Source organism: Genypterus blacodes, unplaced genomic scaffold, assembly GCF_046128005.1.
Source record: "Genypterus blacodes isolate CSIRO-AG114 ecotype Tasmania unplaced genomic scaffold, CSIRO-AGI_Gbla_v1 ptg000030l_1, whole genome shotgun sequence".
NCBI lineage: Eukaryota > Metazoa > Chordata > Actinopteri > Ophidiiformes > Ophidiidae > Genypterus > Genypterus blacodes.
The window spans coordinates 990,005-1,011,094 of NW_027466843.1; the positions used below are offsets into that span (position 1 = coordinate 990,005).

Below are 21,090 nucleotides of genomic sequence, written 5' to 3' on the forward strand. Positions count from 1 at the left end.
GAGTTTCATTTCCATTGAAACAGCAGTGTCATGGAAAACACAATGGCGTGAGCGTGTGTCCATTTAATTGACTGGAGCAGTGGATGATATTTAGTAAATGTCTGACCCAAGACAGAACCAGTTGAAATTTTTGAGTTTCCATGAAATAACATCACTCTCTGTCATCTTATTTTGTTTGTTTGGAGTTTTGCTGTTTTGCCTTGTTCTCCAAAATGTTTGGCACAGTTGCTGTATTGTTGCAGTTGCAGCTGTATCCAATTGTTAATTCAGCTTTTCCCAATTTATTTGTCTGTCAGTGAGGCTGGATTCTCTTCCTGTGGATGCAGCCCAGATATCTGAAGAGGACGGAAGGTAAAGATCAATTGGAGATTTGTGTTACTGTGTTGCATCATTACATCAATCTGTGAGGTTGAATAAATCAGGGTATTCGTTTCTACAGTGGCAAAGTCTTTTGTGGGATTCTTGCGCCCCCTTCTGTCCAAACAGAGTATAACCCCTTATTTTCCCTTCCTTCAGATTTGATGTTGTGTTTAGATGAAGCACCCCAGAGAGGCAGCAGGAGGAGCTGCGCCGTCTAACAAGCTGCTTACATGAGAAGGATAGAAAGAACTAAAGGAAAACCAAGAGGAGAGAATATGTTAGTTCCAAGAGCTGCACCGGTAAGTATGGCACAGTCAAATACTTTAACTTGGAAAGGTTCGGATCTAGAAATTAAAAATTGCTTGTTGGGTTGTTGGCAGGAAAAGAACACATTCAGGTGAGGAGGAGGAGGGAAGGGGGCAGAGGGTGGCAAGGTCTTACTAAACTATTTACTGAGTTGTGCTTTCTTAGAAGAGGATTAAACAGTCAAACCTCAAGTCAAACTGTATCACATTCTACCATTGTTGACTCCCACAAAAGTCAATCTAAATTGGTCGGTGGAGGCTCAGTACATCCACCGTGCATCTTAAATATACTGAGTGGTGTCCTGTATGAGGGACTGTTGCTTTAGGAGAACAGTTTATTGTCCATCCCTCATTTTTCTGACTCACATTACAGATTCAAGTGTTTCAAATGTGTATGGAGGCTACACACGGAAAAAAAATGTTTCAACTCTACACTTTATTCAAGAATGAGAACCTGCACCATTACACTTAAAACAGGAGCTTATGTGTAACAAATAAGTGTAAATTCCCCCAAACCATTGCCTGAGAACTAAAGCATGATGTCATACAACAGACCACACTCAACAAGAGAGAGGGGAGATTCCAAATGCACATACATGTACACACACCTGATAATTGTTTAGTACACCACAGCTCACACAGCTACATATTGAACCATTGCTGTGTGCAGTTACTACTGAGTCCAAGGGCTCCACCAAGAGCCATAAGAAGGGGTGAGGTGAAATATGCACCTGCCACTATTGTTGAAACAGCAGCAACCCCCATCATTGTACACCAATAACTCCCGTTTGCCGCCTCCTGCCTTTTCCTCTCCTCCTTCTCTAGTTTCTCCTGGGCTTCCTTGTACATCTCATTGGTGTAGTGTTCTCCTCCATTTTCTTCCACCATATTTTCAATCTTCTCCAGGAGTTCTTCCACCTGCCCTTTGCCTTGTCTGTGGTCATTGATGAAGGAATGGTATCGTCCTCCACATTTGTTGATCAGGCTCCTCAGATCTTTGTTTTCTGACACATATTGCTTCACAGATTTAGTCTTTAACAGGTCTTCGTGTGTAAACAGAACAATGGTATACAAGGAAGCATCTGGGCCAAAGTTGTCCTCGATCCACTTCACAGCCCCCCTCTCCTCTTCTGTGAATCTTGTCTTGAGACTGATCACTAACAGAATTGCATGTGGTCCAGGAACAGATACCTCAACACACTTTGTCATTATTTCTTTCACCTCTTCCCCTGTCTTGTTTGTGTCATAGAGCCCTGGGCTGTCAATGACGACAACAGTGCTACCAGCAATTTGGCCCTCTTCTTGCTGACAACTTGCTGTGATAGAATTGGCTGACATTTCTTCTTTAAAGACATTTTCACGCCCCAGGATGGTGTTTCCAGAAGCACTCTTTCCTGATCCAGTTTTTCCAACTAAAATGACTCTTGTGGGCTCTAAACAGAAGAGAGGAGAAGAGCGGGCATGACAGTTATTAAAAGTCAATTCTAAATCACATAAATGATTGGATCCTGGAATCCAATCTCTTTATAACTTTCAACAAATTGGATTCTTTTCACATTTAAGAGTATTGAATAGGTGGATTGCTCATCATTCAATGTAGTTTGGATGCCATTCAAGGAATGTACTTCCTGTATCATTCACACTTTGCCTCAACTGGTTTTCCCACTCTGCATTTAAACTTTCCATGCCAACCTTTGGTGTTGGCAAACACAGGCGTTGCAAACTGTAACATTAAGCTTTGCCTGCCCATGATGTTTGGCATTGCACGGTGCTGATACAGTCCAGGTTGACTCACTGAAATGCCTAAACAGTAACAGAGCCATTTTAAATAACATCTACCTGTTCTTGATTGAGTTTTTTACTATAAATAAGAGATGCCCGTATAAGTTGTTGTTGTTTCTCTGTACCTCTGTCAGGCTTTTGACTGTCGGTGGCTACAATCAGGCCAAATAACACGTTCAGGGCCAGCAGGGTCCAACGTGCTGGGATCCAACCTTGAACTTGCATATCTGCCAAAAACACAATTTAAAAAAAGAAGGAACAAATAGCATTTGATAAACAGATCCAACAGCTACCAATCAAACTGATACGATAACTCAAAAAGAAAAGAGTAATAGAGAGAAATGGAATATTATCATTACTAGTGTTAACCTTTTATTTTTTATAAGTAAATCATTTTACTTTTACTTTAAAAGATAGAACAAGATAAGATAAGAATAGATAAGATAAGATCGATCTTTGTTAATCCCGAGGGAAATTGTTTGCAACAGTTGGAGAACAGTACTGTAGGAGATTGAAAGATTCTTATTTTCATTATTAGTTTACGTTACCTGCTTCCATGTTGCCTGTACAGATCTCGGATGAGGTGTTACACCTGTCCAGCAGTCAGACGAGAGCGGAATGTCTGATTACATATCCGCCTTCAGTTATCAAGGTGAGTTGAGTTTCATTTCCATTGAAACAGCAGTGTCATGGAAAACACAATGGCGTGAGCGTGTGTCCATTTAATTGACTGGAGCAGTGGATGATATTTAGTAAATGTCTGACCCAAGACAGAACCAGTTGAAATTTTTGAGTTTCCATGAAATAACATCACTCTCTGTCATCTTATTTTGTTTGTTTGGAGTTTTGCTGTTTTGCCTTGTTGTCCAAAATGTTTGGCACAGTTGCTGTATTGTTGCAGTTGCAGCTGTATCCAATTGTTAACTCAGCTTTTCCCAATTTATTTGTCTGTCAGTGAGGCTGGATTCTCTTCCTGTGGATGCAGCCCAGATATCTGAAGAGGACGGAAGGTAAAGATCAATTGGAGATTTGTGTTACTGTGTTGCATCATTACATCAATCTGTGAGGTTGAATAAATCAGGGTATTCGTTTCTACAGTGGCAAAGTCTTTTGTGGGATTCTTGCGCCCCCTTCTGTCCAAACAGAGTATAACCCCTTATTTTCCCTTCCTTCAGATTTGATGTTGTGTTTAGATGAAGCACCCCAGAGAGGCAGCAGGAGGAGCTGCGCCGTCTAACAAGCTGCTTACATGAGAAGGATAGAAAGAACTAAAGGAAAACCAAGAGGAGAGAATATGTTAGTTCCAAGAGCTGCACCGGTAAGTATGGCACAGTCAAATACTTTAACTTGGAAAGGTTCGGATCTAGAAATTAAAAATTGCTTGTTGGGTTGTTGGCAGGAAAAGAACACATTCAGGTGAGGAGGAGGAGGGAAGGGGGCAGAGGGTGGCAAGGTCTTACTAAACTATTTACTGAGTTGTGCTTTCTTAGAAGAGGATTAAACAGTCAAACCTCAAGTCAAACTGTATCACATTCTACCATTGTTGACTCCCACAAAAGTCAATCTAAATTGGTCGGTGGAGGCTCAGTACATCCACCGTGCATCTTAAATATACTGAGTGGTGTCCTGTATGAGGGACTGTTGCTTTAGGAGAACAGTTTATTGTCCATCCCTCATTTTTCTGACTCACATTACAGATTCAAGTGTTTCAAATGTGTATGGAGGCTACACACGGAAAAAAAATGTTTCAACTCTACACTTTATTCAAGAATGAGAACCTGCACCATTACACTTAAAACAGGAGCTTATGTGTAACAAATAAGTGTAAATTCCCCCAAACCATTGCCTGAGAACTAAAGCATGATGTCATACAACAGACCACACTCAACAAGAGAGAGGGGAGATTCCAAATGCACATAAATGTACACACACCTGATAATGTTTAGTACACCACAGCTCACACAGCTACACATGGAACCATTGCTGTGTGCAGTTACTACTGAGTCCAAGGGCTCCACCAAGAGCCATAAGAAGGGGTGAGGTGAAATATGCACTTGCCCCTAATGTTGAAACAGCAGCAACCCCCATCATTTTACACCAATAACTCCCGTTTGCCGCCTCCTGCCTTTTCCTCTCCTCCTCCTCTAGTTTCTCCTGGGCTTTCTTGTACATCTCATTGGTGTAGTGTTCTCCTCCGTTTTCTTCCACCATATTTTCAATCTTCTCCAGGAGTTGCTCCACCTGCCCTTTGCCTTGTCTGTGGTCATTGATGAAGGAATGGTATCGTCCTCCACATTTGTTGATCAGGCTCCTCAGATCTTTGTTTTCTGACACATATTGCTTCACAGATTTAGTCTTTAACAGGTCTTCGTGTGTAAACAGAACAATGGTATACAAGGAAGCATCTAGGCCAAAGTTTTCCTCGATCCACTTCAGAGCCCCCCTCTCCTCTTCTGTGAACCTTGAGTTGAGACTGATCACTAACAGAATTGCATGTGGTCCAGGAACAGATACCTCAACACACTTTGCCATTATTTCTTTCACCTCTTCCCCTGTCTTGTCTGTGTCATAGAGCCCTGGGCTGTCAATCACAACAACAGTACCACCAGCAATGTTGACCTCTTCTTGCTGACAACTTGCTGTGATAGAATTTGCTGATCTTTCTTCTTTAAAGACATTTTCCCGCCCCAGGATGGTGTTTCCAGAAGCACTCTTTCCTGATCCAGTTTTTCCAACTAAAATGACTCTTGTGGGCTCTAAACAGAAGAGAAGAGAAGAGCGGGCATGACAGTTATAAAAAGTCAATTCTAAATCACATAAATGATTGGATCCTGGAATCCAATCTCTTCATAACTTTCAAAAAATTGGATTCTTTTCACATTTAAGAGTATTGAATAGGTGGATTGCTCATTATTCAATGTAGTTTGGCTGCCATTCAAGGAATAGCAACTTCTTCCGACCACATCCTGTTTTCCCACTCTGCATTTAAACTTTCCGTGCCAACCTTTGGTGTTGACAAACACAGGCGTGGCAAGCTTTGCCTGCCTTTGATGTTTGGCATTGCACGGTGCTGATACAGTCCAGGTTGACTCACTGAAAAGCCTAAACAGTAACAGAGCCATTTTAAATAACTTTATTACTAAATCTACTAAAATTTAATCTACCTGTTCTTGATTTTGTTTTTTACTATAAATGAGAGATGCCCGTATAAGTTGTTGTTGTTTCTCTGTACCTCTGTCAGGCTTTTGACTGTCGGTGGCTACAATCAGGCCAAATAACACGGTCAGGGCCAGGAGGGTCCAACGTGCTGGGATCCAACCTTGAACTTGCATATCTGCCAAAAACACAATTTAAAAAAAGAAGGAACAAATTACGTTTGATAAACAGATCCAACAGCTGATACGATAACTCAAAAAGACAAGAGAAGAAGAGAGAAATGTAATATTATCATTACTAGTGTTAACCTTATTTTACGTTACCTGCTTCTGTGTTGCCTGTACAGATGCTGGATGAGGCGTTTCACCCGTCCGGCAGCCAGAAGAGAGCAGAATGTCTGACTACGTATCCGCCTTCAGTTATTAAGGTGAGTTTCATTTCCTTAGAACCAGCAGCGCTATCGAAGACGCAATGGCGAGAACTGGGGCGACACCCAGCTGTTACAGTTGGAATAACATAAACATGAATACTGGTTGATTTTGTAAGATAATAGAGGAAGAGGAAGAGAAAGGAAACACAAGACACCAATTTGACCAAACGCACTAAAATTTCACACACAAACTTCATCCAGTGGTAAGACACCTTTTGTGTGTGTGTGTGTGTGTGTGTGTGTGTGTGTGTGTGTGTGTGTGTGTCTGCCAGGTATGATCTCTCCTGACAGGCTGTTGTGTTGACTCAGTGTGCAAAGAGACAGAGGGTTGTGTGGTGCACATACACGCTAACATGCTCTCACGAAATGGTGGGATGAGTCATGACAGCCCTCAGTGCCATGTCATGTTAGATCCTAAGCTTTTAGCTCATGAAGTCTTTCTATCGTTGGTAAACATGCAGAGCTATTACAGAAAGGATAATTAAGTAACATCAGCAACACAAATGCCCTTAAATCAATAATCAACTTTTTGACTGCCACTCAACTGCTTTGACTTCAATTATGCTCTACGTGTTATTGTGTGTGTCTCTGTACGCAAACCACAAAGTCCCAGTGTGTGTGAGATATAAAAGACATCTAAAGTGTAACTTTGGGCTTGTGAGCTGCACAACAACAGAAGTATCTTGTTCTTAATGGGAGAGAGACGGACAGATAGACAGAAAATAAACATCTGTGAATCCTCTTCATGTGCAAACAAACAGTGTAGTGTATGTGTGTGTGTGTGTGTGAGCTGAATGCTGTAACAAAGGTGAGTGTCATCATATGTGTAATGCAATAAAGTGGTCATGCAGGAGAGGAAGAGGCAGCAGATGTTGCAATGTGAATTTCCCAGCATGCAACCTTAATTCACATGGACACAGCATCTTCATCACACGATGTTATCATGAATCAGTTTACTAAATTCAAGAATTCTTAAAGAAATACTCTTTAGGAATGTATATACACTTACTTTTACTTTACCATTTATCATTAATGCCAGTAAGTGACACAGGTTAACTCGATAATCCACCCCATTCTCATTATAACTCAATCTACTGGACTGATCAGTAATAATAAAGCACATATTTGGCACAGCAAGACCCTCCTGGTCTCAAGGCAACTGTCAATCTCTCATTTTGTGCCTGGGTCTCTTTGCTCGCCCTTGAGAGATAATAGAAGGTCATGCCATGGTACCAGGTCCCTCTTCACTACATTTAGTAGTGCAGACAAGTTCAGCCTCCAGAGATCCTGGAGAATTTGCAACACATTTGCAACATATAAGCCTCAGTGAGCGATATACCCTTTGTATTTACATTTAAGGAAGTCTCTACCTCTCCAAACCCAAATCTGTCCAAGACATGTGACACTACTCAACCCTGTTGTCTGCGTCCACTGACACGGTGACAGTGTGTCCTTTTGATTGGCTGGAGCAGTGGATGATGTTTAGTAAACCTCTGATCGGAGAGACAGAAACAGTTTTCATACAATAAAGTTTTTGTTGTCAGTAGAGAACTGTAGTTAAGTGCTGCAGAGTCGTGATGATTGTCAGAATACAAAACACAGTAAGGTTTATACAGTATGTCATCCAAAAAATCCATTCAGCCATGAATGACTCACTGGGGTTAACACACACACACACACACACACACACACACACACACACACACACACACACACACACACACACACACACAGTTTGTTATGAAAGAAATCATACTCACACTCACACATATTCCTCTTGTGTGAAATACACACACACACACACACGCACACACACACACACACACACTAGTGATGAAAGGATTGAAAACGGAGTATCCATTTATCAGGGCCATCTTAAGTTTTCATATGAATTGCAAGTGGTTTCCATGGAAACACACCTGCCTGCAATATGACAAATGACCTTAATCACTTTCTGAGACCCTGCAAAAACATCCATCTCATTTATTATAACTGCCAAAGGATGTTTAAGGCTGGTGCGTTCATTTACTGTGGTTGAATTCCATTATTCTACTCAATCAGGGCCATAAAACATTTCAGATTGTAGTTTTCATGCAGTATTTATCTTGGCTAGACATTTAAAGCTGAGTGTCAATATTTTGGAATGGAATCATTCATTCTGTGAGTAAAGCTGCTGTCTGATGTAACAAAACATCCAGTGTCACACTCATTCTCCCTCAGCAGCACTGCAGGTGAAAAAAGCCCAAATGTGGACCTTTTGGACAACTGATGTGACTTCTGACTGAGTACAGACACATCATCTGCAGAGCTGTATGGGAGCTGGAGTGAATCAGAACCTCTGATTGGGCGGGGAGGGCTCTGTGGACTTCTGACAATCACGACTCAGAGAGAGAGAGAGAGAGAGAGAGAGAGACAGAGAGAGAGAGAGAGAGAGAGAGAGAGTTGCAGATCTCATACTTTTCTGAGGTTATGTAAGAGCTGTACTGTAATCAAATGAATCAAGTTCCTGACGCAACATCCTCCCACATTCAAAATTTGAAAGGAATACCACACTCACATAATAATGAATCATTATTCTATGAAACGCCTTTATTTCTAAACCGTTATATACATTCAAACATTCAATGATAATATGAAATGATCACATCTCGGTTCGTTGTTTGCTCAGCTCGGTAACACAGTTCATTCATTCAGTCTCTCACTGGATCTGGCATTTTCCCAGTCCTTTCCCAGTTTTCCGTGCCGTCTGCGGACCGATCACTTGGCGGAGATCCGTGCTGAAACTCGGCCGCCGGGCCAGCGGGCACAGGACGCCGAAGGAGTCCTCCCGTCCCGGCCCGGCCTGGCCCCCTCTCGCCTGGTATGAACGCAGGGAGACTTTGCGGTGCTGCGACGGTCCGGTTTCGGTCGGTAAGCCCCCTCGCTTTGCCAGGGTCTCAAAGACTTTCTCCAAGTTAGTGCTGTCTTTTGCGGATGTTTCAAAGTAAGCGCAGTCTTCGCCGAGGGCTTGGAGGACCTCTGACCGAGACAAGCTCCTCTGCGACGGGGGGAGATCCATCTTGTTAGCGCAGACCACCAGGGGAACGTGCGGCGGCTGCGCGCAGTGCTCCGGAACCGACGCTTTGCTGAGTTTGGTCTTAGCTGCCAGGATCTCTGCCCGCATGGCGCACACCTCAGCGAAAGAGCTCCGGTCGTCTAGGCTGAAAACGAGCAGGAAAATGTCTCCTGTGGAAAGGATGAAATGGAGAAAAATTCAGATAATTCAAATATTATATCTATTGGAACAACACAGGCCAGATTGGGACACATGGTGAGACATTACGCACCGGTGAGGATGGAAAGACGCCGCTTGGCTGGGAAGTCTCTTTCCCGGGACGCGTCCAGGATGTCGATCTGGTACGTCTCCCCGCGGATACGGAACAGTTTCCTGAGGAAGTCCTCTGAGGTGGGCTTGTAGTCCTCCACAAATCCGTCTCGCAGGTATCTTCTGAGGATCGAAGTCTTTCCCACCCGCGGCGCTCCAAGAACTACGATGCGTTTGCAGTTCTGTGGCTTGGTGGAGCACAGGGGGTCTCCGCTTCCGCCGCGGCGCTCTTGGCCGAGCTGACGCAGCCGGTTCTGGCCGTGGAGGACCAGAGCAGCCAGCTGGTCCAGCGGGGACTTCTTGCATGGATGGCTGCTGTTAGTGGTAGCAGACATCTGCGTTACGGTGGAGTTTGAACGCGTCTTCTTCTCCTGTTTCCACTGAGATGTGGCCACTTTGAGGATCCCCATCCCGGCTTTGATGCCAGATGAACTCAGGTGCTGCGATGCGTTTTTGTACGCCAGTAGGACCTTGGAGGAGCAGGCGCCCTGTCCGTTAAACTGGGGTCCATCTCGGGTCGAGCAGCTGAGCTGGTGCAGGACAGGGACGGAGGTGGAGACGCTGTCCATCGCCATGGTGCCGAAATGCCGCAATTAATGATGAGTGTTTGCGCTCTGACGTTCAATATGCCCACACACACTTTAGTGCGGTGGCTGATACTCGGCAGTTGACGTTTTATAGGTTCCCCCCTCAGCCCCGTGGTTCCTTCGCGTCACGCTGATTGACAGAAGGACGAGAGGATGTTGTGTTCTTCAGGAGGACACCACGTTACCGGTTGCTTGGCAAATCACAAGGTAGATTTCAGCTGACCCCGGCAGACTGTACATTTTGGTCTGTAGACACGAGCATGCTGTTACCGCTGGGATTCTAATACAGTTAGATGGAAAGAATCGTCATAATTAAGTTTGTTGAATTAGTTTGTTGAAACTAGTTTAACCGTGTGTGCAGTAATTGGACAGACAGACTCACATAATTGGATTTTCTTTAACGGTATTAGTTATATTTCATTATTATTGTCATTGTAAGTTATTGACACGGAATGTCTGAGTAATCAATAGCACAACACGCAGTTAGAGCCAATTCGTCATAAGTAATACAAAAATTACAAACAGACTGATAATTCACTATTTTCGCTATAATATAATATTATAAAGGCTTGACATCCTCGATGGAAATTACAAAAATAATAAAGAAAAGACATTGAGAGAGAAGAAAGAAGCGTCCGTTGCCATGGTTACAAGGGAACACGAAGTCAAAGTAAAGCTGAAGGCAAACGGCAGCAGCGTTTCATGTTTACTTGAGTTCTAATGAAAACTTTGAGAAGAAATGCAAACAGTACAGTTGTAGGACGATTTAAACGCGCGGCTTCTGTGGATAGAAGCAGGCTGTAGCTAGCTCGGTGTTAGCCAAGGGTCACAGTTCACGAGTGGACAAAGTGTCCAACGGTGAGACGCCAAGGAAGGGTCTAAGACCTCACAGTCACCCTGGTCAGTCTCCCTTGTTTGTGTCCTTGTTTCTGTCTGTCTGCTTGCATGTCCTTTGGTCGTTTTGCACTTAGAGACGTTTGCAGCATTAAGGTAAGTTACTCGTCTTAACACACATTCAGCCTTTGTGGCGGAACATGTGGGCAAAGAAGCACAACCAAGGATACATCATTGTTTTTGTGGCCATGGAAACTGTAATCAGGCACTATGAGAGAAATGCGAAAGTAAGATTGCGTAACCAAAGTAGTCTAGACAAGAGTAATGTAGAGTGTTATTTGTGCATGTCAGCATAGATGAACGCTGTGGTGAAAGTGAACCCTCCCACAAGTTACTATGTTTACATTTGTGGCATTAGAGATTATTGTATTATTCTCCCCCCCTCTCTCTCTCTCTCTCTGTGCATGTGTGTGTGTGTTCATCATATTGTGGAGACTAGAAGCCTCTCCTCTCCTCTCTTTTCCTCTCCTCTCCTCTCCCTTGCTCCATCAATCTGCCAGGTGGACAGCAGGCAAAATCCGATTTGTATGACGTCAGATGAGAGCGCTACTGTCGGTTACGAGAGCGGTGCGAAAACGAACCATGCGAGGGCGTAGAAACAACAACTGAGGGCGTTAGAACGGGAAGCTGACGACTTTTTTCAAGCGCGTAAAACATCAATCAAAGTGCACAGAAACGAGATCGCGATCACATCCTGTTAGCGCCTCTCCTATTCAAGATCTGTCGCCAGATATGACGTCATATAGCTGTCATATTTCGTAGCATTTCCTTCACATTAACTCGGTAAAGCATGAAACGCAACGCTACCTGACATCATCCGTCTTTAATACGAGTAGTTATCAACGCGTTATATTTGTATATGATTGAGTTTCTTCTTCTTCTCTTCAGAACAATTCGAGGATACAGAGGATTCCCCGTGATTCAAAGAAGCTGAAGGTTCGAACAAAAAGGTGGAGCCTAATGCACTTTGCACTTTTGATTGACAATCTCCTTAAAAGGGGCGTGTCTTTGTGATATTCTGACCCAGACTTCCCCCTAAGTGTTTATTGTGTTTAGTTTGTCTCATATAGGTGCTGCACCTGAGCCATATGATGGTGGGGAAAAGCCTGCCTAAGACTCCCCCAGCTGATGAAGGAGGTGGGCTTGATGCTGACACAGGTTCCCAAACCCTGGACCACACAGGTTAGTTGAAAAACTTTGAATTGTGTTGGACAGAAGATCTAGATTTGATCAGAGAACATGAACAAGAAGCTGAGTCTGATGAAACCGTTTGTCTTAAGGATCCATGGGGCTTCGCTTTGATGAAGAAGGCATGGTTCTGCCGCACAGCATCCTGGGTAGTTTGGAGGAATTCCGAAGTTACCTGGTGGCCAGCGGAGAGACAGAGGTTAAAATCAGACTTTTTGGTCATGCAGATGTCAGAATAGAAGTTTTATGTTCTTGTTTCACATCTGGCTTCTCCTCTCTCTCTCTCTCCCTTCTCTATTCAGTTGTTGGGGAGAATACAAAAGCTGCAGGGGGATCATCCATGGGAGGCCTCAGGCGGGCAGCATGCTGAGGAGGAGCACAAGGCTTTTGAGGTCCATGCAGGCCCCCCAAACCTCCAGGGCAACGCTCTGCAGCATTGGCAAACACACATGAAGCAGCGCAGATATCAGCAGGGCGTCTTATCGGGTGAGCTGCTTAGAGACAAAATTCCAATAACCCCATCACGTGTAACAGTCAGTCACCTGTAGCTTAGTTAGATGGTGTAATGTAAGAGTTACTTCAATCACAGTTCAAACCTTAATCCGATAGAAATGATGTGGCATGACCTGGGGACAGCTGTTTGTGCAGCCATCCTCAGGTCAGAGCTTGATGAACAGAAGCAGTTTTCGTGTGAGGATTAGGCTAAAAGTACTTACTATTGTGCAGCAGCAGCTATACAGCAAATGTATGGTGAAGGTCAGGAGCTTCTAGGTCACATGAAGCTAATAAAAGAACAAGTATGTTGATAGAAATAAGCCACTGCCCTGTTTAGTTCTCTATTTCTTTGATGTCTCTCTCCATCAAGGGTTACTCCACAGGCCCGTTCAGAACTTACTGATGAACAAAGCCAATCAATTCAGAGAAACTCAGGAGCAAAGGGAACTTCTGAACCAATCCTTGCCACGGATTTGCTCTGGATATGTATGTATCTCTGATCTTTTTTGTCTTGAGTGTCTCATCATTACAACTCTGTGATGTCTCTAATGCACCCGCTCTTGTTCTAGGGTTTCCGTGTAGGCAGCGAGTTTTGGAGTCTCCCACAGCGATTTGGAGATGACATGAGCGGCATCGCAGCTACACTGACCAGGACAGAGAAGGGGAAGAGGCGGCCTGTCACACATATAGGGCAACCGAGCAGCATACGCCAGGAGTCAGGTACACACACACACATACACAAAACATGTGTTAGGCTGCACCTACTCACAAGAAGAAACATATTGCTGGCATGAATGATACACACAGACACACACAGACTAACACAATTGTCCTGGAAACCTTGTCTCTTAGGAAGTATTCACGCTGAGTCCCGTCATCCAGCCTCTCGAACTTGGGACCAAAGTGTGTACCTGCTGCAACAATACGAAGAACTCACAAAGTTCGGAAAAGACATGGACTTCAAAAAGCCGGTAACACAGATTTGACATTATTTTCTTTGTTTGTAACTGGATGGTGGTTGCACATATCGTTAAGAAATACTGTATAGCCCTGAATGTGGCTTAGATGTACTTTCATTAACATATTTTTCCTTCTTGCTTGATTAGAAAATGTGAAAATTGTGATATCACATTTCAAATGTCATGTTGTTCAAGTTGCTAACCCTAACCCTAACCTTCAAAGACCTTTGGTGTAATCTGTCTGTGGCTCCTGCTGGTGTCCTTGTTTTGTATGTCAGGATCAGCCTGTGATTATCAAGCCATGGGAACACAGTTTCCAGATGTTCTGTCCAAGGAACAAACTACATTTGGCAAGGCAGACAAGCACATGTACCCACACACGTGTGCACATGCAACACATGAATATGAATGCAGGCACACAGCTGCAAACATACTTTACTGATATGGGGTCAATATGGTGTTTAAGTGGCTGTAAAATGTGCATACATACATACATGCATACATACATAATGGCAGTAATGAACAACTGTCTCTGTGTGGGTACATATATGCATACGCTTTCATAGAGAAGGTACAGTTATGAAACGTACTGCGTGTTCAGTCATTGAGTAGCAAGGCTGAGGTCTGTGGAGAAGCAGAGCCCAAGAGGAGGGACCACACCTGCTCTCAGCATTACAATATCTACAGCAGCACATGGTCCTGGGGTGCTGCCAGTTCCTTGTTACACACACGCACACACGCACACACTTAGCAAATGTCCACTTCTTTGCACAGCCAGTTCCTATTATACCTCATTAACGCCTTAAATAATCAGGGCTGATTATGGAAAACTTTATTCAAATTACATCTTTCACCTTGTCGCTCTTGGTATACCCTCCCCCTCACACACACACACACACACACACACACACACACACACACACACGCACACTTACCTGATGTAACAATGTTTGTTCTGTCATGCTGGTGGCCATTGTAATGCTGAGGTGATCTGGGGGTCTGAAGTACATCTCTGAAAGCCCACACGGACAGAGACAGACTGTCCTGTCAGAAACTGACTGGCCCATGGTGCCCAGCACACAAAGGTAGTGAGATGATCGGGGACAGACACAGGTTGTTAAAAGAGAGAAGAACTCGGCGGCATTAAAAGCCTGAGAGGGAGGAGAGTGGTGACAGAAAATTGGGCTCCCAGTATGAGACTGAAATGTGGAGAAGTGTCAGAGACAGGAGGGGGTAGGGACACACACTATTCTAGATTTCATTTTCATTTTCCCCATAATTCAATGTGAAAAACTATGTTAATTGTCAACAGTGGATGGTGACATTCAGATGCTTCACATTGCCACGGTTGGGGGTGGAGAGTGGTAAATAAAATGACAAGCATCAACAAATGGATGATTGGGCTGAAAAGAGCTGAAGGACAGAGTGTACAATATGTGCCTGAATATGCTCTAATTCAGTCTGTTTGAAACTGGACGGCCTGTTGATGTACGCCACCTTCAGTTTGTCTTGTTTGGCCCGGTCCCTCAACACCATCACCCTCTGTCATTTTCAAAACAGGACATTGATGGACTGGAAGTAATCGGCTCTGGCAAACCATTCACTAATGTTCCAGCGAGTCCTTGTCCTTCACTGGAGAAAGAAGAGGAGGAGGAGGAGAATGAACATGTTGAGGAGTGAGCGATGACTAAGAAATGCGAAAATCTATTTGATATCATCATATTTCATGATTTGCTTTTACATACAGAATGCCCTTCTGACAGATCTGACAACCGGCTCACCGACTGCTTTACTTATGACCTCAGTGCTACATGTGTGTTTGCCATAGTGATCCACGGGCACAGAGTGATGATGAACTCACCATTCCTGCCCTGAGATTCTGTGGCCAACTTGCTTTTTGGTCTGGCAACTCCACCTCTAACCAGGTATAGATAATAATATAAGTATTCAGATATGTCCTTAGTAGACACACTGCACTCCTAATTCATTCTTATTGTTGTCTAAAATGTACCTATCATTGCTTCTCTATGTTGCTTTGTTTCTCCTGGTCTTGCTCTGCAGGGGGAGGTAGGAATCAGCGCCAGGTTAAACTTTGAGGCATTAACTGGTGAAAAGGCCTCCAACCACCTGGAGTTGCACAATGAGGGTAACACAGCCATCTGCTTCACCTGGCACCAGCTGCCCCTGCCGCACAGCTTCCCCAACCTGGTCTCACAAACAACCTCTCCACACTTCTACTTCAAGTCCTCAGCTGGTACACACACACACACACACGCACACCCACCCACACGCAACCCCTCATAATGACACACCTGCTGCTCCCGCTCCTACGTCAAACTGTCTTTGTCCCGCTGTCAATCCAACATCTTTTTCGATCGCTACTCTACTTTCCATTCTGCTTCCCCTCCCCCTTTTAGGTCTGATCCTTCCAGGTGAGACCCAGCAGGTAGAATTCATATTCAAATCAAAAGCGCCAGGCATCCAGACTCAGCTCTGGCAGCTCCACACCCATCCTGTGCTGCAGGGGGGAGCCTCCATCCTGGTCACGTTATGGGGAGTTGCACTCTACCAGGACACCACTGCGGATCAGAGGCGAGCCATAGAGGTGATGTATCATCCAACCGCCGTGTCTGACAGTGAAACAATAAGACTCAACTACACAAACAGATCCAATGAGGTTTTTACTTTTGTTTCTTTCTGTGTGTACTTTTGAAGACGAAGCTGGAAAAAGCAGTGACGGTGAAAATGTGTCGGCCGATAATATATGAGGTTCTGCAGGGGGTCCGCACCCCGGAGAGATGCAGCTCTCCTGCAGAGCTCTACATCACGGAAGATCAAGAGTTTCTAAGCAAAAACCCAAAGGTAAATAGCAGATCATATGCAAGAAGTGAGTTGAATTTACAAATGACTTTTCATAGATTTCCGGAAAGTTGTGACTACAAACTCTGGGATCAAACATGACTCATCTTACCACAGGGAAAGCCTATTTCATTTACCTTACCGTGGCTCATGTGAACTTCAGGCTGGGTCACACCACCTCCTTATATGCAAGATGACCCCTAATGGACCCCTTCATTCAGTTTTTTGTAGTGTGCAGCAAGAGTATGATTGAGCCCATTAAGTCAGCCTGCGCCTGATTTGGATTCTAACTGCCCTGCAATTATATCACAGCAAAATAATATTTCATTGTATTTATTGAAGCCAGTAATTATGGTGTTGTAGCTCATTAGGTAATTATAGGTTGTAAGGCTTATAGGCCATAGGGAGTAAATGAAAACGATGACATGCATTACAGTTGTTAGACCCAATTTAATGCTAGGTACCATTCATTCATGTGATGATGTCATTTTTGTTCACAGCAGGCTCATTGTCCTGTTGGGTGACGCACAACATGTACATACACACACATATACACACACAGGTTGCTTCTGGTTGGTAAGATCTGTTCCTTGTTTTAGTTGCAGTACCATTGTCAGCCAGTAGAAGATCTAAAGAGACTGTGGCAAGAAACTACTTCAGATCTCTTGTGGGACCTCTCTGTGGACTCACTCCGACAGGTAATGACATCATCAGTCACATCAGTGCAACGTTATTCAGACTCATTAGCTTTCAGGCTTCATCATCACAACTTCATTTCAAGTTGTGTTGAAATTTAAATACCTCTCTTGTGCTTTTCTGCATAAGGCTGTGCTGTCCCTGCCCGAGCAAGAGTCATGTCAGGACAGCCTGACCAAAGAGACGGCTCTGGATCGGCTCAATGCCCTGATCCTGCAGCTCTGTGCACCGGCAGTCAAATACAACAATCTAACAGTAGCAGCCGTGGGGTGAGACAGGCACACACACACGCGCACGCACACACACGCCTTCTCTCTGAACTCCTGTCCCTTCTCACTGTATATTAAGCTTGTGAAATACTACACACTGGATGGTCAAATGCTGAGCTGTGTTGTTGGTGTGTGGCGCCCCCTGCAGGAAGCAGCTCTGGGGAAACCTGCTGGACCAGCTGGTTTGTGAGTCCATGTTGCTCAGAAACCTGCTTGGTATGCCAGAGAAAGAAGCATGGATTGAAAAAGAGCCTGAATCCTTAATCCATGATCCTGGTGAGACACACACACACACACACACACACACACACACACACACACACACACACACACACACACACACACACACACACACCAAAATAAATTGATGGGTTAAGTGAATACTTGGTGCTTGATCACATAAGCAATCTGACTGATCGATCTGGTAATTTAGAAAACGATGAGACAAATGAAAGCAAGGAAGCAGTCGCCACCAAGGTGGAAGGAGGAGGAGGGAGTTCCAGGTCTGCATCCGTGGAGAAAGCGGTAAGAGGAGAGAGGAGAGAACCTTTATGAACGAGTTGAATGAACATGTTGTGAATGAAGAAACTATGTCTGCTGGATCACAGCACACCAAGCCGTCTGTAATACACACAGATATACTGTATGGTAGCACAGCAAAGACGGCTATATCTATTATTCAGCTATGATCAGTACTTTCCTCATAATAAGCAGTGGGCTGTGTTTTATTGTACAAGATGTGGTTGTACTGTAAAACACAGCAACTCATCTCTTCCTACACTTTCAAGAAAAGCTAAAATGTTTCATCTTGTTTGATTAGTGCATTTATTATATGCTCTCACTTCGTCAGGAGAGCAGAAAGAGGGAGAGAAGAAGGGATGAAGAGAGGAAGGGTCAGGGAGAAAAGCAGTGGAAAGAGCCACAAGACAACAGCAACAAAGAAGCAGAGCTGACGAACAAATACAGAAGGCTCCTGCACCAAAAGGTTATCTATCTATCTATCTATCTATCTATCTATCTATCTATCTATCTATCTATCTGTCTATCTGTCTATCTGTCTGTCTGTCTGTCTGTCTGTCTGTCTGTCTGTCTGATCTACTCTATTTGACAGGTATATGATCTGACGAACGACCTGGTGAACAAGTTGTGTGACATGGTGGACGAGTTTAAAGAGGGAGAAGGACAGGAGCTGTGGCCCATGTGCTAGGAAGTGGACGCACGCACGCACGCACGCACGCACGCAGTGATGCTTTATTGACAGCACAACAAATTTTGTAATCAAATAAAACTCGGTTCTCTTCATAAGATAGAACAACATTCTCCCTCCCTCATTCACAGATGCAGACATTCATATCATAGTGACACTGTGATTGTTTTGACAACGACCTGACTCTTTCGGTTTGTTGTTTTATTTTAAAAGCAATAGAATAAACTTGTTGTCTGCACAAGTATGTTGTCTTGCTCTCTTTCGCCATCTTAGTCGCGCGCACACACACACACACACACACACACACACACACGCACACACTGCAATGACAGTGATTCAGGTTTGCTGCCTAATTCCTGTTTTGGTTGCGTGTTTTATTTTGAAATCAATAAACATCCGTGCTTTTCATAAACACTTATCCTATCTCTCCCTCACCCCTGTCTCTCTCACAGGCGCGCGCGCGCGCACACACACACACACACGCACACACACGGACATCCCCGGAGGATAGTAGGTTAACAGCAGCAGCGCTGACTCTGCAAGTGGCGCGCCCCTCTCTCTCTCTCTCTCTCTCTCTCTCTCTCTCTCTCTCTCTCTCTCTCTCCCCCCATCTCCCCCCCCCCCCCCTCCCCTCTCTCTGTCTCTCTCTCTCCCCCCTCTCTCTCCCCGCCCCCGTTCAGGCTTTACGCGCCGGGCTGCGTGTGTGCTGTGCGTGGCCGCCGGGTCTGTGTGCGTGTGTGTGGATGAGTGAGTGACTGAGTGAGTGAGCGGCTGCGTGTGGCTCATCCTCGTGCTATGCGGATTTCACCGCTGCCTGGCCGCGCGGATCGCACCATCCGGGGCAGGAGGCCTGGATTTAAACCTTTCCTTTCCGACCCAAGGATCCATAACCGTGCGGCTCTTTCCTCACGCTACCTACCGGATTCAGGTGCCGGGATATTATCGTGGTTTCCTTGCTGTTGACATTCGCCGATCCCAGCTGTTGGCATAATATCGACGCTGAGGACCGGAGGAGAGGATGCTGAGCGGACAAGGAGAGAGATGAGCACCGGGCAAGGTAAGTGATGGGTGGGGTATAAATTACAATCCAGCGCTTTATTTGGCTCTTATATAACGGTCAATAATCGAATCTGACCTCAAATGTATTTTATGTACCCAACAACAACTCCAGCAGTAGTTATGGCAATGCGGGAATCCGTGCTGCACATGGTAGGGAATCCACCGCAAGAGGGGGCGTGTGTGTGTGTGTGTGTGTGTGTGTGTGTGTGTGCGTGCCTGCGTGCGTGCGTGTGTGTGTGTGTGTGTTTGGGGAGGATTGCATAAAGCATTATGCAGACCCAGCATGGACGCCATCCATCGCCACCTGTCAAACGGTACACCTGCTTCGCCCCCTGTGCGCATGCGCCTCATCAACGTGGTCCACGCTGTGACGTAAAGTTTGATGCATCTGCTCGGGCCATGTCAGTTCAAAGGGAAAGGGAAATCAAGCTTTAAAAGAAAAAGAAAGAAAAGAGATGATGATGATTTTAAATAATGATGTGGTTACGTGGCACTTTGAGACGAATTGTCTATAAATGCACAGATGTTTGTTTGGCATATTACTGTGTGTCTCCCAGTCGTGACTCAGGAAATGTGCCCACATCACTGCTGAGGTGCCCCAACGGTTTTTTTATTTTTTATTACTGAGCAGCTCCGGGATCTGTCCCATGATTACATCATCGCCACATTCTGTCTCACTGCTGTTAAGATTAAGCACAGATTTGCTCCAAATTCAATTAATGCTGGTCCGTACAAAATGCCCAAAATATCATGTAGCTTTTATGGATTTTAATTTGGACGTGGCAGCCTCAGATGATTTGGCAACTCCTCTCGACTATCTTTAGAAATGTATGGAATCATGGATAAATGAAGACAACGTTCACTAATAATAATTATAAAAAGTCATAAAGGCAAATTAAAAATAAAGATGTGACACTTTTATCTTTGGAAGTTGTCGTCACTTCACTTTACATATGATTTAGTTTCTTAATTGAGTCCTAAATGTAATGATATGAAGGAGGAAAAAAAGAACAATAGTGTAGGAGTCAGTAGTGATGTATGCTATATGTTAACTGTCCTCTCACTTTGAAAGTTGTCATGCACCCTCCCACACACACACACTCGCACACACACTCACAGATCGTATCATATCACTCCCATCTCTGTGCCGGAAGCCATGTGACACACAGTATCTGTAGTGTTCATAGGGGTCAGGTAAGAGACAGTGAGGCTGGAAAAGGCAGTGACAGCAATAGTTTGAAACAAGTAACGGACAAACTGTGTGTGTGTGTTTGTGTGTGTGTGTGTGTGAGAGCCCAAAGCTAAAGATGATTTTGCAGAAACCTGATACAGTTTGAAGTTGCTGAGGTTGGCTTCTTCTCTGTGCCCTTCTCTGCCTCTCTTGCACATGCACAAACACACACACTCATCCTCTTAAACTTTTCTGCACGTGTCCTTACCGTGACTATCGCAATTGCTCTTTTGCTGACGTTTACTGTTC

At 44.5% G+C, this 21,090-nt stretch overlaps 4 protein-coding genes across 11 annotated transcripts; 1 reads left to right on the forward strand and 3 right to left on the reverse strand.

Moving 5' to 3' along the window:
- Positions 1-1,087: 1,087 nt before the first annotated feature.
- LOC142994614 (GTPase IMAP family member 9-like) lies at positions 1,088-5,986 on the reverse strand. The gene is made up of 3 exons (XM_076145373.1): positions 5,927-5,986; positions 2,573-2,674; positions 1,088-2,098 (listed from the first exon to the last, which is right to left on the reverse strand). Exons 2-3 carry the CDS (start codon positions 2,670-2,672, stop codon positions 1,308-1,310), a joined length of 891 nt encoding a protein of 296 aa, XP_076001488.1. The 5' UTR covers positions 2,673-2,674; positions 5,927-5,986; the 3' UTR covers positions 1,088-1,307.
- Positions 4,197-6,037, reverse strand: LOC142994613 (GTPase IMAP family member 9-like). Its single transcript, XM_076145372.1, has 3 exons — positions 5,927-6,037; positions 5,680-5,781; positions 4,197-5,203 (listed from the first exon to the last, which is right to left on the reverse strand). Exons 2-3 carry the CDS (start codon positions 5,777-5,779, stop codon positions 4,413-4,415), a joined length of 891 nt encoding a protein of 296 aa, XP_076001487.1. The 5' UTR covers positions 5,780-5,781; positions 5,927-6,037; the 3' UTR covers positions 4,197-4,412.
- Positions 6,008-18,800, forward strand: mycbpap (mycbp associated protein). Of its 8 annotated transcripts, XM_076145363.1 has the most exons (20): positions 9,850-9,973; positions 10,079-10,191; positions 11,767-11,828; positions 11,935-12,060; positions 12,159-12,265; positions 12,369-12,552; positions 12,932-13,047; positions 13,131-13,281; positions 13,414-13,532; positions 15,081-15,196; positions 15,349-15,445; positions 15,582-15,774; positions 15,938-16,125; positions 16,236-16,382; positions 16,979-17,077; positions 17,205-17,344; positions 17,493-17,620; positions 17,778-17,869; positions 18,195-18,329; positions 18,456-18,799. In XM_076145363.1, the coding sequence occupies exons 4-20, from the start codon at positions 11,967-11,969 to the stop codon at positions 18,549-18,551; spliced, it is 2,202 nt and encodes a 733-aa protein (XP_076001478.1). In that variant the 5' UTR covers positions 9,850-9,973; positions 10,079-10,191; positions 11,767-11,828; positions 11,935-11,966; the 3' UTR covers positions 18,552-18,799. The 8 variants fall into 8 exon arrangements, with proteins under 8 accessions (XP_076001484.1, XP_076001483.1, XP_076001481.1 ...); XM_076145369.1 differs by lacking the exons at positions 9,850-9,973; positions 10,079-10,191 and adding an exon at positions 6,008-6,030; XM_076145368.1 differs by lacking the exons at positions 9,850-9,973; positions 10,079-10,191 and adding an exon at positions 8,853-8,943.
- rasd2b (RASD family member 2b) lies at positions 8,627-9,981 on the reverse strand (the record flags this gene model as incomplete). The annotated part of the gene is made up of 2 exons (XM_076145695.1): positions 8,627-9,258; positions 9,360-9,981. Coding segments are annotated over 2 exons (1,149 nt in total), but the record flags the coding sequence as incomplete, so codon positions are not given.
- Positions 18,801-21,090: the final 2,290 nt, after the last annotated feature.